Source organism: Ursus americanus, chromosome 25, assembly GCF_024610735.1.
Source record: "Ursus americanus isolate L20-20 chromosome 25, mUrsAme1.1.p, whole genome shotgun sequence".
Classification (NCBI taxonomy): Eukaryota; Metazoa; Chordata; class Mammalia; order Carnivora; family Ursidae; genus Ursus; species Ursus americanus.
Genome location: NC_142151.1, coordinates 21,248,807 through 21,264,740, shown reverse-complemented (window position 1 = coordinate 21,264,740; position 15,934 = coordinate 21,248,807). Strand labels below are relative to the sequence as shown.

The window sequence follows — 15,934 nt, the reverse complement described above, 5'->3', positions numbered from 1 at the left end:
GGTTAGAAGGCCTTGGATGTGTCTCCACATTGTTCTTTCCCTTCCTCTTTTTATCCTTCACTTAATCGTTTCCAAATCTTCTGTCTTTTTCCTAGAAGAAACCCTCAGTATCTTTGCAGTTGCGACATTTCAACATTTTACTCATGCTTGATGACTGAAACTTGCCTAATCTTGCTTTTAAGTGCCTAAATATGAAGAGTTCTGCCTGTGCTTCCAGAAACAGATATGCATTCATGAATCTAGTCATTAATGCTGATTGAGCGTTTATGTACCAGGCGCTGTGACAGGCTCTCAACAAAGAATGGGAGGCAATACACATGAAGCCTAGTGGTAAGAGAGACAGGAATCAAATAATCACACAACTAGATACATATAATTACAAACTGCATTAAGAATTATGAAGGAACATTGCAGGATACTCACAAGAACTTTTAACAGAGGAAACTGCCCTATTCCGGGAACCACAGAAACTTCCTTTGGGAACAGTTACATTGGATCTGATGGTGAAAGATAGGCAGAGCATTCCAGGAAGAGAGCACAGCATGTACAAAGGCTATGAGGTGGAAAGAGTCATGGCCTATTCAAGAACTGAAAGAAAGCCAGTGTGGTTGGTGCTCAGAGGAAAAAAAAGAGAGAGAGAGAGAGTTATAAAAGAAAGAAAAAAGAAAGAAAAAGAAAGTTGCAGAAGTACATTTTACTATATTCTGCAAAATCCTGTAAACCACATTTAGGATCTGAATACTTAGCCTAAGAATTTGGAGGCAATTGGGTGTTTTGAGTGTGAGTGACTTGATCAGATTTGTATTTTCAAAAAGGCTATAGTTTTCAAGTGGCAAGAGTGGATCCTGGAAACCATTACATGAGATGATTGTAACTTAGCTTCGGTGGTGGTGATGGAGAAGTAGAGGAACGGGAAAAGTCTGGAGATATTTGCAAGCTGCACCGATAACACTCAGAGCAACAAGCAGTGGTTAGGCTACAGTGGTCGGAGTGGTTCTAGAGCTGGGCTGCCTGATGTGAATCATGGCTCTGACACTTGTTGGCTCTGTGACTTTAAACTAGTTCATTAACCTTAGCCTTGATTTTTCATTTCTCTAAAATGGGCAAACATATTGGTACTGCCCACCCAGGATTGTCATGAGAACAAAATACTTAAAAGACATAAAGAATTTAGCACATTGGCTGACACCTGCAAGTTCTCTAGGAATGTTTGATGGTATCAAACACCAGGGATGGGGGTGTAGATGGAGAAGAGGAGGAGTCAAGGAGGACTCTCAGAAATGGCATCTATTGCCTTCAAACCTGGCTGAAACCGGTTTAGAATGAATCATTCAGGGGCATGAAATTGTTAAGCTCTAAGCTAGTAACAATCTACAAAAAATGACCGTGCTTTTGCCCAATGGGAGAATCCTTTTTTTTTTTTTTTAAGTCAGACCCCAACGAGGAAATTACTTTTTTCAAGTAATTAAAACAAAAGAACATCATTTTTGCCAAGGAATGTTGAACACCAAAAGAGTAAAATCACAAGCAGCTGCCCAGATATCACAGAGCGCACATATTAAAATTACGTAAGAAACTGTCCCTTGGGCAATAAAGAATTAGTAGCAACCTCGTTAGAAAGCTATGGAGACCCCCTCATTCATCCATGATTTCAGGAGCTATTTCCGGAGTGCCTATAATATGTCAGGTGATTCACCAGGCGCAGAGATAGAGAAATGACCACGACACACAGACAGGGTTCCTGTCTGCCTATCGTGTGGGGGACCGATGGTAAACAAAACTTAGGAGATTCTTTAAAATAAAACTGTATCTGAAATTAACAAATGCAAGAAAAGAAGTAGAATTGATAAAGTAAAAAAAAGACAAAATTAAGAAAATTTACTGAACACGAGAAAGACTGTATTTCAGAGGTCAAATACTGTATTAAATACTAAGAATAATGTCGTTAAAGTCAGGAAAACATTATAGATGCTTGTCATTGTTATTTGGCAATGTTTGGTATATTCTAGCTATTGTAACCAAACAAAAATGTAATGAGTTATAAATACTGGGAAAGAATTACTACTTTTAGATGATTGCCTACCTAAAAATTAAAACACCATTAAAAACCTATCAGGGTTAAGAGGCTAAAATGGCAGATAAAAGATAACTATATAAACAGTGGCTTATTTTATACTAGAAAAATTCAAAATGGAAGTGAAAAAATCTTATTCACTTACATAACACTAATGATAAAGTCTTTAAAATACGTATGAATAAATTAAATAAGAAAAGTAAAATAAAAGTAAAATCTCACATAAAAACTATAAAATTACTATTATAAATTATAATAAAATAACTTTATGCTGTAAAACATGCCAATGGAAAGGCTTGAACACAGACATACTTTGTATTCCTGGGTGGAAAAACAACATCATAACAATATCTGTCCTTCCCAATATTAAATTACTTGAACGCCAAGCAGAATCAGAATGAACTGATGCTTTTATTTTTGCTTTGGTGGAGTGAAAGGCTTGAGGGGAGGGCAGCTGTTTTGGTGGTGGTGGATTTACCCTAGCGCAATGGAATTAGATGAGACATTTAAAGTAGAAGAGGGACACGGTCCTAGTTTCCTATTAAGATGATCACTTTAGCTGCTGCATGGAAAATGGATTGTGTGTGTTTGCGGCAAGAGGAAGAGCCAGGGTAGTGTGGGGGCGTAGTCAGGAGGAGTAAGAAGGCTAAGGGCAGTTGACAGGTTATAAATGGACCATGGTGGCTATAGAGGCAGCAGAGAGAAATGGGCTCTTGAGATGTAGTGATCCCCAGTCGAGTGTTATCATGGGATGGTCTGCCAAGGAACATTAAGGAAAGCATCAGTAAAACTCGGGCATCTCAAAAGAAGATGCAGAAATGATGAGAAGACCTTTCTCTCAGCTACAACTAGCTAAGGGCTTTCAGCCTTCCTTGCAAAGAAGAATCTAGGAATTACTAATGGAATTATCTTTTTTTTTTTTCTTTTTTTGCTGTGTAGATTATGCTTCAGTGAAATGTTTAAAACTTATTCATATTATGGGGTGCTTGGGTGGCTCAACTGGTTGGGTGTCAGACTTTTGATTTCATCTCAGGTTATGATCTCAGGGTCGTGGGATCCAGCTCCGAGTCAGGCTCCATGCTCAGGGTGGAGACTGTTTGAGATTCTCTCTCCCTCTTCCTCTGCCCTCCCCCATTCCGCATGCTCTCTCTCTCTCTCTCAATAAATAAATAAATAAATAAATAAATAAATAAATAAATAAATAAAATCTTTAAAAAATTGTTCATATTATTACTGGCATTCCTTGGGAGCCACGTCAGTGTTACAAGAACAACTCGTTTTCTCGTCAAAGTGCAAGGGGAATTGCCAACTACCTAAAGTAATACTTCTCTTCCAAGTGGAGCACTTGAGAAATAACCCTAAATTGGTCTTGTGAAAGATATGATTTTTTAAAAACTTTTAATGTGAATATAATCTAATCTTAAATCTTGCAATCTGGTTTTCCCACAGAATCGTGTTTATAATAGGGCTAGGTGATATCTAGGACTATCATGACTTTTCCTTTTGTTCGGACACCATCCCATCCAGGATTTGTGTTTACTGAGAACAACCGTTTATGCCTTCTGCACACAAAAATGGAGATTTATGAGGTTGATAGGGCAAAATAGAAAAATACATAATCTCAAGGAGACATCTGATGAACATTAATGGTAACCCGACAAACATTGATTTAATGCAATGGCCCTTCTACCATTAGAGTTTCTTTCATTATATTAAAAAAAACAAGTAAATATTACTAAATCAACTATTTCCTTGCCAGCATTTTGGAAGGAAAATTGTTTAACCCCACCACATACATTATTTGACTTGTTATCCTTGTCGTATTTGGCAATTTACATATATATGTCTGATAAGCTTCTGCACAGTATACCTGTGTATAGTATAATATAAAATCACTATATAAAAATAGTTGGCACTATTTTACATCCTGAATGTGATGGAGAATATCAGAAAAGTAAGCCTGTACTTGATAGTCTAACCTCTACACCAGTGTCCCTACATCTAAGGAGAGGTTGGAGGAAAGGGGGTTTAATGACAGCCAGTTAATGGTCTTCTGAGTTGAGACCCAGTCAGGAGGCAGGTTAGCAGCTTGAGCTGAGCTGCCATTAGTCGCCCTCATGCGTCCACACTGTAGTCTTGGCATTTTGAGCAACAGGATTTGGAAGACACTGTAGGAGGGACATGCATACATTTTCTTCTCTAACCCTTATAACATCCTCACAAGGTAAATATTATCACCCTATTACAGGCCAGCAAATAGTCCAATTCTCACGGAGACGAGCCCAACCCCAAAGCCCTTATTTTTAACAGTTTCACTATGCTACCTCTTTAAACAACCTCCTGGTAAACATATAGCATTTGGCTTCTGCTCTTGGCAGCTTTCACTCTCATCTTCACACACCTTTGCTCCAGATTCTAATTTTTTAACCGATTTTTTAAAAAGATTTTTTATTTATTTACTTGTGAGAGAGCGCACATGCAGGGGGGAGGGGCAGAGGGAGAGGGAGAAGCAGACCCTCCGCTGAGCAGGGAACCTGATGCCGGACAGGATAGCAGGACCCTGGGATCATAACCTGAGCCAAAGGCAGATGCTTAGCTGACTGAGCCACTCAGGTGCCCCTTAACTGATTTAAAAAAAATGGTCATATTGATTTTATTGAACATTTAATGGGAAAATGGAGGATGGGTGTACATTGACAAAAACATCACAAAATGTGATTGAACTTCTCAGGGTGACTAACTCTTTCCAGAGAGATAGCTCTGCCTTCTCTCTTGCTCAAAATCTTGTTCTTTCACCTCTTTATTCATAGGGGCTAAAGCTACTTTTCTGAATCTCTTCATCTTTTATACTCTATTCAGTGAAAGAAGAGTTTAAAATAAAACCAGAGAAGAGGGTCCAGTAAAGCAAAAGGTCTATTCCAAAAACAAGTCCTGGGTATCTGGGGAAGACCCCATTTACGCTGTCTCTGGAATAATCTCAACTGTCGAGGTCAAAAATCCCTCTCATTGTCTTCGACATGATGGGTGGAAATTTCCAGTTAGATACAAGGTTAATTTAAGGATAATTATTTCCTCCTTCTTTGGCCACTTCCTGATCATCACTCCAAATGTACACAGAAAAAAAAATTAAATCAAAAGTTCAGATTCCTGTGTTTCTAGAGTTGTGACAGCATAAATGAGTGAAGTAGCCCCAAGAGGCTAAGGTGACTATGGTGGCAGCGAAAAGGACAGATCTCCCCAGTTCCAACAGATTGTTGCCGTGAAGGTAGGAAAATAGGATTTAGATTTTGTTTTTAAGAAAAAATAGAGATTCACAATTTTATGTGAGATCTGCCTTTTTGAGAAATAATTGTACCTTTTGTGCAGTATTGTACGTACTAAGTAAAACCCAGGGCACCATATCGTAGTCTTAACCATAAAAGTTGAACTTTCTGGAGCAATCGACCCTACCCTTTCAGGTCAGTCTACCCTACCCACTCTGCACCCCCGCTTCGTGAGATCTTACTACTCCCGAGGCGTCGGTTACCAGCCACATCCCAGACTTCTCATCTGAGTTTCTGAGCAGGCAGAAATATCTACCTTTCTGCATCTGGCTGGTATCCCAAACTCACCATGTCTAAAATTGAAGTCATTATCTAATCTCTCAAATAAATCCATCCTTCCCTCCATATTTCTTATTTTAGCACACTACGTGACCATCTGCCTTGTTTGGTAAGTACCGAACTCATCTTGCTTTTCCACACCCCATCAATTCCAAGTTGTGCCAATTGTTACACATATCTCACGACCCACTTCTCTCTAATCTCACTGCTCTTTCTCTAGTGCAAGTTGTTACCATCTTTCGCACAGAGTATATTGGAGCCATTTTCACTGAGGTGGGGATCTATAGCCATCGTACAAGTAGGACAATGTATGTCAAACCTCAGGCACATTCAGCCACTGAGATACTCAGACTGCGTAAAGACCAAATGTAGGACATTGCGTTTCCTAGTTCCTTCTCATCTGGGGCATCCTCTCTCATTACATGGATTCTCGCAAGCTATTTAAATTGTTCTGTCTTGTTCTATTTTCTCTTTGTCTAGCAGATATAATTGCCTTTTCGGAAGTTGAATGTTCATGTGACGTACATCCAAACCCTGCAAACACATCTTTAGTCTTGGCCGTTGCAAGTAATGCCGCAATGAACACAGGAATGCGGATGTCTTTTTGAGTTAGTGCTTTCATTTCCTTCAGCTAAATACCCAGGAGCAGAATTACTGGGTTACTTTGTAGTACTATTTTTAAATTTTGGAGAACCTCCATGCTGTTTTCCATAGTGGCTACACCAGTTTGCCTTCCCACCAACAAACAAGGGGCTAGGATTCCCTTTTCCTGCAGATCTTCAAGGTTGCCTCTTACTCATCCTTTGTGTCTCAATTCAAATACCATTTTCTCGGAATGATCTTCCCAGCACTCCCCAGCTAAGGCACACATTCCACTGAATGGCACTCTTACTTCGCCGCTTTTCTTCTTTGGAAACAGCAGCACCTGAAATAATATAGTTTGTTTACATGATGAATGTCTTCCACATGAAGGCAAGGACTTGTTTACTGTTTCTTAAAATACCTTCCATTTCCAGAAGCAGCAGCACATAGTAAGTGTTCCGTAAATACAGTAACCGACTCCTTCTGGATATGCAGGTGCAGGCTAATCAAGCCTTCAATATCCGAAAGACTTAGAAGAAGATGACGCACTGTCAAAGCAAATGTGTAGTTTTCTAAATGTATCTAGTGACCTCTGCTGGCATACTTACCGAGGAACCCAAATACAAGCCTTCATTTTTTCCCCAATCGTCCTCTCACCTCGTTTTCACTGAATGATAAAATGTTAGTGTGAGTGTGAAATCAGGGCTTTAGAGAGTCCTTCTCCCATCTTGGAGAAACTTCACCTGCCTTTCTGTCTGAATGACTGCTCTTTTTCTACTCACAGCTCATCAATTTGTGTTTTTAGCACAAATCTTGGAGGAGAATATTCAGGAATATGGAAATCAGAGAATTTTTCTTATTCCTCTCCAAATCTTATTGCAGAAATCACTGTCTTTCTCTCTTTCTCATTCTCTCTCTCTCTCTCTCTCTCTCTCTCTCTCTCACACACACACACACACACACACACACACACACACACGAAAGAAGATTCACCTTCATAACATGGATAGATGAAGATATATTCCATGTACATATTTCATATGGTTCCATTTATTTCACCCTTCTTGACTCAAGGAGCAATTTTGAAAATGGCATTCACTATTAAAAAGAATTGGTAAAGGATGTCCTCATGTTAGGAATTATAGGATCAAAAGAGTGAATAAGTCTACTATGAGGGGTCATTAGGAGATGATGTGTTGTTGAGAATACTGGTACTTGAGGCAAAAACCCCAAATAAGAACTGAGGACCAGGAATTTCAAAAAGTCAGAGTAATGAGAGTGGGAGTGAGTGAAACAATCATCAGGTGATCTGATTAAACTTTTGAAAACAGTTTTTTATGTTTTAATTATCACTGATCAGTCAAAATTACATTCTTTGTATGTTACACCCAAAGACACACTGGGATTTATACTTTTTCATAAGGAAATTTTTAAGAAAAGTAATTAAGAGGAGAGGAACCAAGATCTATGCCTAGCATCAAAATTTAGATGACAAATATAGACTATAGTAACTAGGAATAATTTTTTTAATGCTCTAGAAACAGGAATCAAAAGCATACTTAGGAAATCTAAAGGGATTTAAAGCATAGAAACGGTCCCAGTGAATTCTTCGCGTTATCTAAAGTGGTCTGCAAACTTAATAAGGGGAATTGCTAATCTTGGATCACTTTGGAAGTGATGAAATAAACATTGATGATTGTATGAGTCTAGGAGTTTGGTCAAAAGGACAAGGGCTAAAGGTCTGGATTTGTGTCATGCTCAGCCTACGAGGATTCCACCATCCAAAGGGGTGCTTGCCTAAACTCCGAACCCGAGGATTTTACGTGTGATTGTGTTGGTCGGGTTGGTACTGATTGGAGATACTGTCCTCACTGGACCTGCCCAGAAAGACTGTAAAGAGGAGCTGAAATTCTTCCTTAACCTGAGAGTCCTCTGGGAAGGAAGCACGTGAGATCTCATTGGACTGGTTTATACCTATGAGAAGTTCCCCAAGCCTGAGATCTTCTACCCTGAACCTGTGCAGCTCTCAGCACACTGCTCCTGGGATCATAGTGTATTGAAAAAAGGATTCAAAAAAGTTTCAGAGGACTGGAAAAAGAATGCTCCGAGGCCGATCTCTATCAGTGACATCCCTGAGCGGGCTTCCTCAGTGGGAAGTTGAAGAACTTCCCATAGAGGATTTACTGCTCTTTGAAGTTGCTTGGGAAGTAACCAATAAAGGTTTGTACTGCCATGGAAGGTGGCTATTCGCCAGATTGCTGAAGACTGTAGATTAGGATTTCACGGTGACTCCAGGGAGAATGAATCGATAGGGAGTGAGGAAAGTATTGAAACTGAATATAAGTTTTGGTTACATTTAACCTTGTCTATTTCAACAGGCAACAATGACTTAGATGGGGCTGTGTGTTGAAGGGAGAGAACATTGAAAATATTAGTCATTGGCAGGGAATGTGCTTGTAAGCTAAAATTTGAAATGCAGGTTGTGAAAAAACAGGAATAAAAAGCTAATAATTCCTTTTCTGGTTTTATGATTTCTCTCAGCAAAAAAGCATAACCATAGGTACTTGAAGGAGAACCATATGCGATCAGGACCAATGAAAACTTTTAATGCCATGCACTGTTAAAGATTATGTGAAATACTTAATAATATTGCTAATAATTTGCAAGTAACTTGGAATTAAAATTTTAACTTTGTAGCTGTTCAGAAGGCATTATGTTGGGCTCCTATTAAGAATAAGAGTATTTCAAACTGAGAGGAATTATATTTGAATCTATTCTGATGTTCACCTTATGCTAAGTGTTCAGACTTCTCATGTGTATACATTCATAAAATTCATAAAATCTTTTTTATAAAATTCATAAAATCTTAAAATCAAAAGCAAAAATCAATCCTGCTTATATAGAAATGCTGGAATGAATGTGAGAGAACAAAGCCGTCTTCTTCTCTGTAGTTTAGTGAAGTGGAAGCAAAGAGAGCAGAAACCTTATTATGAAGTGTTTTATGAAGAGCTGTTTCTAATGTGCTTTTTCTAGGGTTTTTAAATATGCCCAAAGTTCCTGGGAATAGAGTCATCTTTATTATCCATAAATCCCAGACTATGACTTGAAAGAAGGTTTTTATCTATAGAGTAGGCAGGAACTCAAGGATATAGCTTGTTGGTAGAAAAATTGGAAGGATTCTTCAGGACCAGGAATCAGTTCAGAGGACCCCGTATGAGTTCTAGCACCTGAACAGAGTCCTTCTCCTTCCTTCTTTCCTCCTTTTCCTTCCACTTAGCAAACATTGATGGAGCTTTGGCTCCCGGTGTTAGGAACACACTGGCGAGCACTGTTATCCCATGGAGCTTGCTTACATACAGGTGCTATGCAGGCTGATCTCAGGGCCTAGAATGGTGGCTGGTGCACAGAAAATGCTCAATGGATTTTTTTCTTTGGAATGAAGGAATGAATACATTTTGTTTTTAGCCCTCGCTGCCTTTGAAACCTATTTTCTTTCACTTCCCATACAAAGGAATGGAAAATTTTTTTTGGTGGAGAGGGAACCACAATGTGATTTACTAAGTTTAGAAATTTTCATATAAATGGACAATTGCTGTGTTCATCCCTGACAATACATTGATACTATATATATAGTGTCTTTTTTAAAATTTTTAAAATTTTTTAAAAATTTACTTTGAACTTTTACTTCCCTGCAGTTCATGGCAGTGATAGGAAGCACCTTAGAATCCAGCTCTTCTATTTCAAAGATGAAATGGATGCCTAGGGCATTAAATGATCAAGCAAATGGAAGGGTTGGAACTAGCATTTAGGTCTTCTTCAAGGTCACTTCTCTTTTTTACTATCATGCTAGAATTAAAAATTAAAATCATTGCCTAAGGAACTGTCCTATAGATGAAAGAACAAAGGACTTGCAATCAAAGGCCATAAATTTCTAAGACTTCGAAAAGCATTCTTTAAACTAGCTGAATATCAAGTTTCTTCACAAATGAAATTAATGTACTATGATCCAGCTATCTTATGATATTTTGTGGCAAGCGAGGAAATCTATCCATATCCAAGAAAGCAAAAGATTTCTGACAGGAAAAAAAAAATCCCTTTCTGCTGGAATTTTGCCTGTGAAAAATAGATATGTGTAAAATATAACGAATGAGAGAGTCACAGTTAAATTACTGGATATTAATTCTCAGACTTCAACATAACACCTTCTACTTGTTCATATTACCCTTGGCATTTACTGCTTTTATTCATTTATCCATTTATTATTGCTATTAATTTATTATTCAATAAAAATTCATCAAGTGTTTATTAGGTGTCAGGCAATGGGAAATCAAGAAGGTAGAGCTTAACAATATGGAATTGATTCTCAGTCTTCCAGAATTTACAAGCTTGCAGGTAGACTTTGAATGTGCAATTATAATCAAATGTGATGACAATAAGAATAAGAGAACAAGGGGCTCTAAGACTATACATTGAGAACCCATAAGAGACTCTTAACCATAGGAAATAAACTGAAGGTTGCTGGAGGGGAGAGGGGTGGAAGGATGGGGTAACTGGGTGATGGGCATTAGGAGGGCACGGGATGTCATGAGCACTGGGTGTTATATGCAACTGACGAATCACTAAACTCTACCTCTGAAACTAATAATACACTGTATGTTGATTAATTGAATTAAAAAAAAAAAGAGACTGTACGTTGGGGGCGGGGGAGAGGAGGTTTCTACCTAAATCAGGGGTTAGACAAAAACACCTCTGTAAGGAAGAGACATTTGAGCTGACAGCTGGAGGATGACTAGCCACTGGGTAAGGATAAAGAGGAGGGATAAGGAGGGGACAGTGTTCTTTGTGAGGGAGTGCTGTTTGCCAAGATGTAGAGGTGAGAGGGTGAACTCTGTTCAAAGATCTGAGGGAAACTCAGAGAGGGGAAAGGAATGGAGGGTTCGAGCAGATGGGAGGGACGAGCAGGGGGGAGTTTGGGAAGTTTATGGTTAATGATGGGAAGTTCTAAATAGTGGGAAGTGTTATGCGGTCAGATGTGTTTTTGAAAAAGCACTATTACTAGTTGGGCAAGAGTATAGCAGGAAAGTAACAGACAAGTTAGAGACTGTGGCATGGCCTAAGATGGAGAGTTTTGCCCAAATGTTAGAAACAAAAAGGTTCACTTTTTCCTTTGTTCGGGCCTCACTACAATCATTCCTTCTGCACAGACCTGCCCAAATCACGGTAGACTATGGACCAGTTATTATGTTCAGGATATCTAAGATTATTAAAAAGATTTTGATGAATACTGTCACAAGTAATGATAGTTATTTAATACATGTGAAGAATTCTGAAATGTAGTCTCTAAATGAATGCTTCTTTTAAAAAATTTATTAAAAACAGGGGCACCTGGGTGGCTCAGTTAGTTAAGCATCCAACTCTTGATTTCAGCTCAGGTCATGATCTCAGTGTGGTGAGATCTAGCCCCACATCAGGCTGAGCCCTGGACCTGGAATCTTCTTGGTGTTCTCTCTCTCCTTCTCCCTCTGCCCCTCCCCTCACCACATATGCTCTTACCTGCTCTGTCTCTCTCTCTAAAAAATAAATAAATAAAATAAAATAAATTATTAAAAACAATTCATTGTAGCCCAAAGCCAGCATGTAATATAATACATACAGTGCTTCTACTTTCTCCCTCCTCAAACCGGACACCATAGCTCTGGGTCACATGGTGAGAACGGCATACGGAAGAACTCCAAAAACTACGGTCAGAATGGTGTGGTAGAAACTGATTATAACTGTGAGCCTGCTATTCAGAGGCAGGATTCTGAAGTGGGACCTTGATAAAAGTGGGCTTTGAGGAGTTTGTAAACCTTTAAAATTGTATCTGAAAATGGTATGTGTAAGTCCTCTTTTGGAGACGAGGGCTGAATGCTTTCATCAGATTTCCAAAAGCCTTCATGACTGATGTGAGAACCGCTGCTCTTGAGTTCCCTAAACCCCGGGTTCCTTTTTGCTAACCAGAAGTGCCAAGAGCCAAAATAAAAAAGCTATTTCCGCTAAGTATTGTTTTCCAAATGGCTTTTCTCTAGGACAGAATAGAAAGGATTCTACCTTCCCCAAGACCTAAAGATACTGATCTTCCTGTGATACTGTTCCTCTCCTTCCTCTGTCCCTCCCACCCACCATGCTCCAAATTCCATCAGTATGTTGCTCCAGACAGTTACGGTCTTGCTGTCTACAGCCTGTGGACTCTCGAGTCAGACTTCTTGGATTGGAATCCCAACTCCATCATTACCTGTGTGATACTGGATTGGTCTCACAGACTCTCTGTGCCTCAGTTTCCCTATTTAGAAATAAAGACAATAATAGCACCTACCTATAATGGTGTTGTGAAAACTAAAAGAAATACCAACTGTAAATCACTTAGAACAGGGCCTGGCATTTAGTAAACGCTCTGTAGGTGTTAGCTTATTATTATTTCTTCATAAAATGTATTCATCAAAGGAGGAAGTTGGATCATTCCTTTTCATACTGCCTTTCACTTTCAGCAATTCCATGATTCTGTTTTTAAATGCAAAAGCAGAGAGGGGAAAAAAGATATGGATCAGGGTTACAGCAAGTAGGGGTGAGGTTCCTTTGCGTGGTGTGTTACACGGTGGCCACGTTAGTGGCACCCCGAGCCTCACCACGTGAAACACAATCCATGCAAAAACCATGCTTGGCACACACGTAGCTTCAAGATGAGCCCCAGTCTCACTTCCTCTTCATCCAGATTACCGTGTCTGAGCCCCTCTCATCTAGAACATTTGGAGTTACCATTGTGGTACAATCCGGGTGAAGGGTGGCTACAGGCTTGCTCTAAGCATATCGTCTCTTATTGCCCAAGACTGCAGACGCTTTATTTTGAGCCAAAGACCCAGCAAAGCTTTGGACACATAAACATTTGTTGACCATGGTTGTCAGTAACATTTCCTCTTTCCTATCAGCTTTGCAGCCTCAGAGAATGATGTCTTAACTGTAGAATGACTACCTCTGTTCTGCAGTTGTATCTTGAGACCGGAGGGCAGATTAGTGGCTCTGTATACTGAAGTCCTATAACTTCCCAATTCTGTAATGTTTAAGCATTTAAAACATAGTGAAGATTTTCCCAGTTTATATATAAAATACCGTAGATCCTTGAACAACACAATTTTGGAAACACAGGGGTCCACTTATATGCAGATGTTTTCAATAAATACAGTACTGTAAATGTATTTTCTCTACCTTATGATTTTTTGAATAACATTTTCCTTTCCTAGCTTGTTTTGTTGTAAGAAGACAGTATAAAATACATAGAGCATACAAATATGTGTTAATTGCTTAAGTTATCAGTGAGGTTTCAGGTCAACAGTAGGCTATTAGCAGTGAAGTTTTGGGGGACCCAAAAGTTGTATTTAGATTTTTGACTGCATGAGGGGTTGGCATCTCTAACCACCACATTGTTCAAGGGTCAACTGTATATCCTTATTGTATATAATATATATATATATATATATATATATATATATAGTGTAATAATATACAACATGTTATATGTGTGTATAAATTGTGCCTTATTTTGGCTGGTGTCCACATTCCATATCTCTTTGGAATCCCGATTTTAGCAATATCAGCAGTGTTCCTTGATGAAAACTCGGGGTTTTAGCAATCTCCATGGCATGTGCCATGGGACTCATCTTTTCTTTCTTATGAAAGGCCTGATACTTTGCCCTCACACGAAAGATAGCTCCCATGTTGTTTCAGGAAAATATAGATCAATAAAATACAAAGTACATGTTTGAAAGTGAAGGGTAAGTCCAAATTCAATGACCTACACCGGTAAAACAACAATTCATTAAAAATATGTGTTCAGGAATCTCTGGCTTATACTCCAAATTTGAAAATAGGAATGACCCTATTTCTATGCCACCACAATCACCTATAATTAGCATGCAAGGAGAGGAGTTTTGGGTAAATGTGGTATCTGGACAAAGTAAAAGCTAAGGGAAAGTAGTTGGCATGCAAATATGCGGAGGGCAGAGAGAAGCTAAAGTGGAGCTTGAGCTTGAAGCAGTGGTAAGATGACCTCTCCACAGAAAGGCTGTACTTGACGAAGTCTAGGGGGGAATGATTCATTTATCATTAGGTCTCAACCAATATAGAATTGACTATTTTTTTTAATTTTATGTTTTTAGTCTTGATACACTGAAAGAGCATATCCATTTATTTATGAACATTCTAAGGCTACTATTTCTATCCAGGTTGAAGGCCTCAAATGGGAAAAAGAAGCAGCAAATTAACTAACAGTGCTTCATTTTGCATTTCAATTCCCACATCTAATCATTCCTTTTTTTTTTTTTGAGTAAAGAATTTCTCGTCTCCTTTTTGTCCTTTAGCAAATAAAAATGTGTTTGCATTTGCCCTAGTGTATTTGAATTTGAAACACATAGTCTAACAAACAAGGATGTCCTAAGATCTCTGGGCAAAATACATAGCTGCAAATAAAAGAGTTTTAAGAATAGAAATGTGAATAAAGCAAAAATCAATGTGAGCCATCAGAACCCGATAACAGAGCCCTTTGATAAGATGAAGGTGAAGGAAATAAGTCTACAGAAGAAATTATTTGAAAATTTTGCCTTTTTATGGATAGCGAGTGTGAATAAAGCTTATATATATTTAAAAGTGTTGCTAAGATGTGACTCATACACTTTAAAGAAAAAAATTTTTGGTTGTTCTTGCAAATTTTTTCTCTAAATTTGTTTTCTCAACAAATGGTTTTGACAGTTCATAACATTTTCTGGAATTTGGGGAAATATTTAGGCATACTAGATGTTGGCATCAATTTTTGTAGCCTCAGATTCATTGTTGATTGGGTGTCTGTTCTTGTCCTTTCTGGAAGTCTCTGTGTGCTGGGTTTATAGATCATCTTCACGTGTCCCATGCTGTTCTCATCACCTGCCATCTGAGTTGTAATTGAATGTCCTTATTGTTCTTTGCTCAAGTGACAGTTTAAAGTTTCTCTAGATTTTCTACCATCACAAAGTCTTTTCTTAGAGATGAAGTTCTTAAAGACAATAAATTTATGTAGGTTCATGTGAAAATTGTTTGCATGTAATAATTACATGTTGGGAGTTATATTAGCTCTACTCTTTTATGAATTAATGAATCTTGTTGGTATTTATATCACAGTGCCAACATTTGCATTTTGTGTCTCATCTCTCAAAAGACAATTTACCTACAAGTATATTTTGAGTGGTTCAGGCTTAAAGAAAAATTTGCAGATGGCAAATTCTACCTTTTGGCCATAGATTGTGACTATTGATAAGATTTATCATTTCAAGTCTAAATTATTGAAACAATTTAAGAGATGCAATTGCTATAGGATGCTATATCCTGATGAATTGAAATAACTTATGAGAAACTGAAGTAAAAATAAGAACCTTTTTCTAAAATACACAAGTAATAAAATCACTCTAGGTAATAGAGCTGAAGATTGGTGCCCGGATTTGTGTTAGCTCTGGGATTTCACACGGCATTTCTTAAGCTTTTGCCTCACCTATAGCTCATAGACAGAGTATTACTCAAGAAATTGATTCAGACTACTTTCATACTCTCATACAAGATGATTGCTTAGAGCCAGCACAAGATATCCTGCCTAAGTTTACTGAAAGTCTTCTTC

The 15,934-nt window shown here is 38.3% G+C and overlaps 1 protein-coding gene across 1 annotated transcript in view; it reads left to right on the top strand.

The window, feature by feature from the left end:
* Positions 1–8,015: 8,015 nt before the first annotated feature.
* GYS2 (glycogen synthase 2) overlaps positions 8,016–15,934 on the top strand; it is a 47,330-nt gene continuing 39,411 nt past the window's right edge. Inside the window, exon 1 of the mRNA XM_045811848.2 lies at positions 8,016–8,478. Within this exon, the coding sequence (XP_045667804.1) occupies positions 8,358–8,478 (121 nt within the window). The 5' untranslated portion in view covers positions 8,016–8,357. The remainder of the gene's footprint in view (positions 8,479–15,934) is intronic.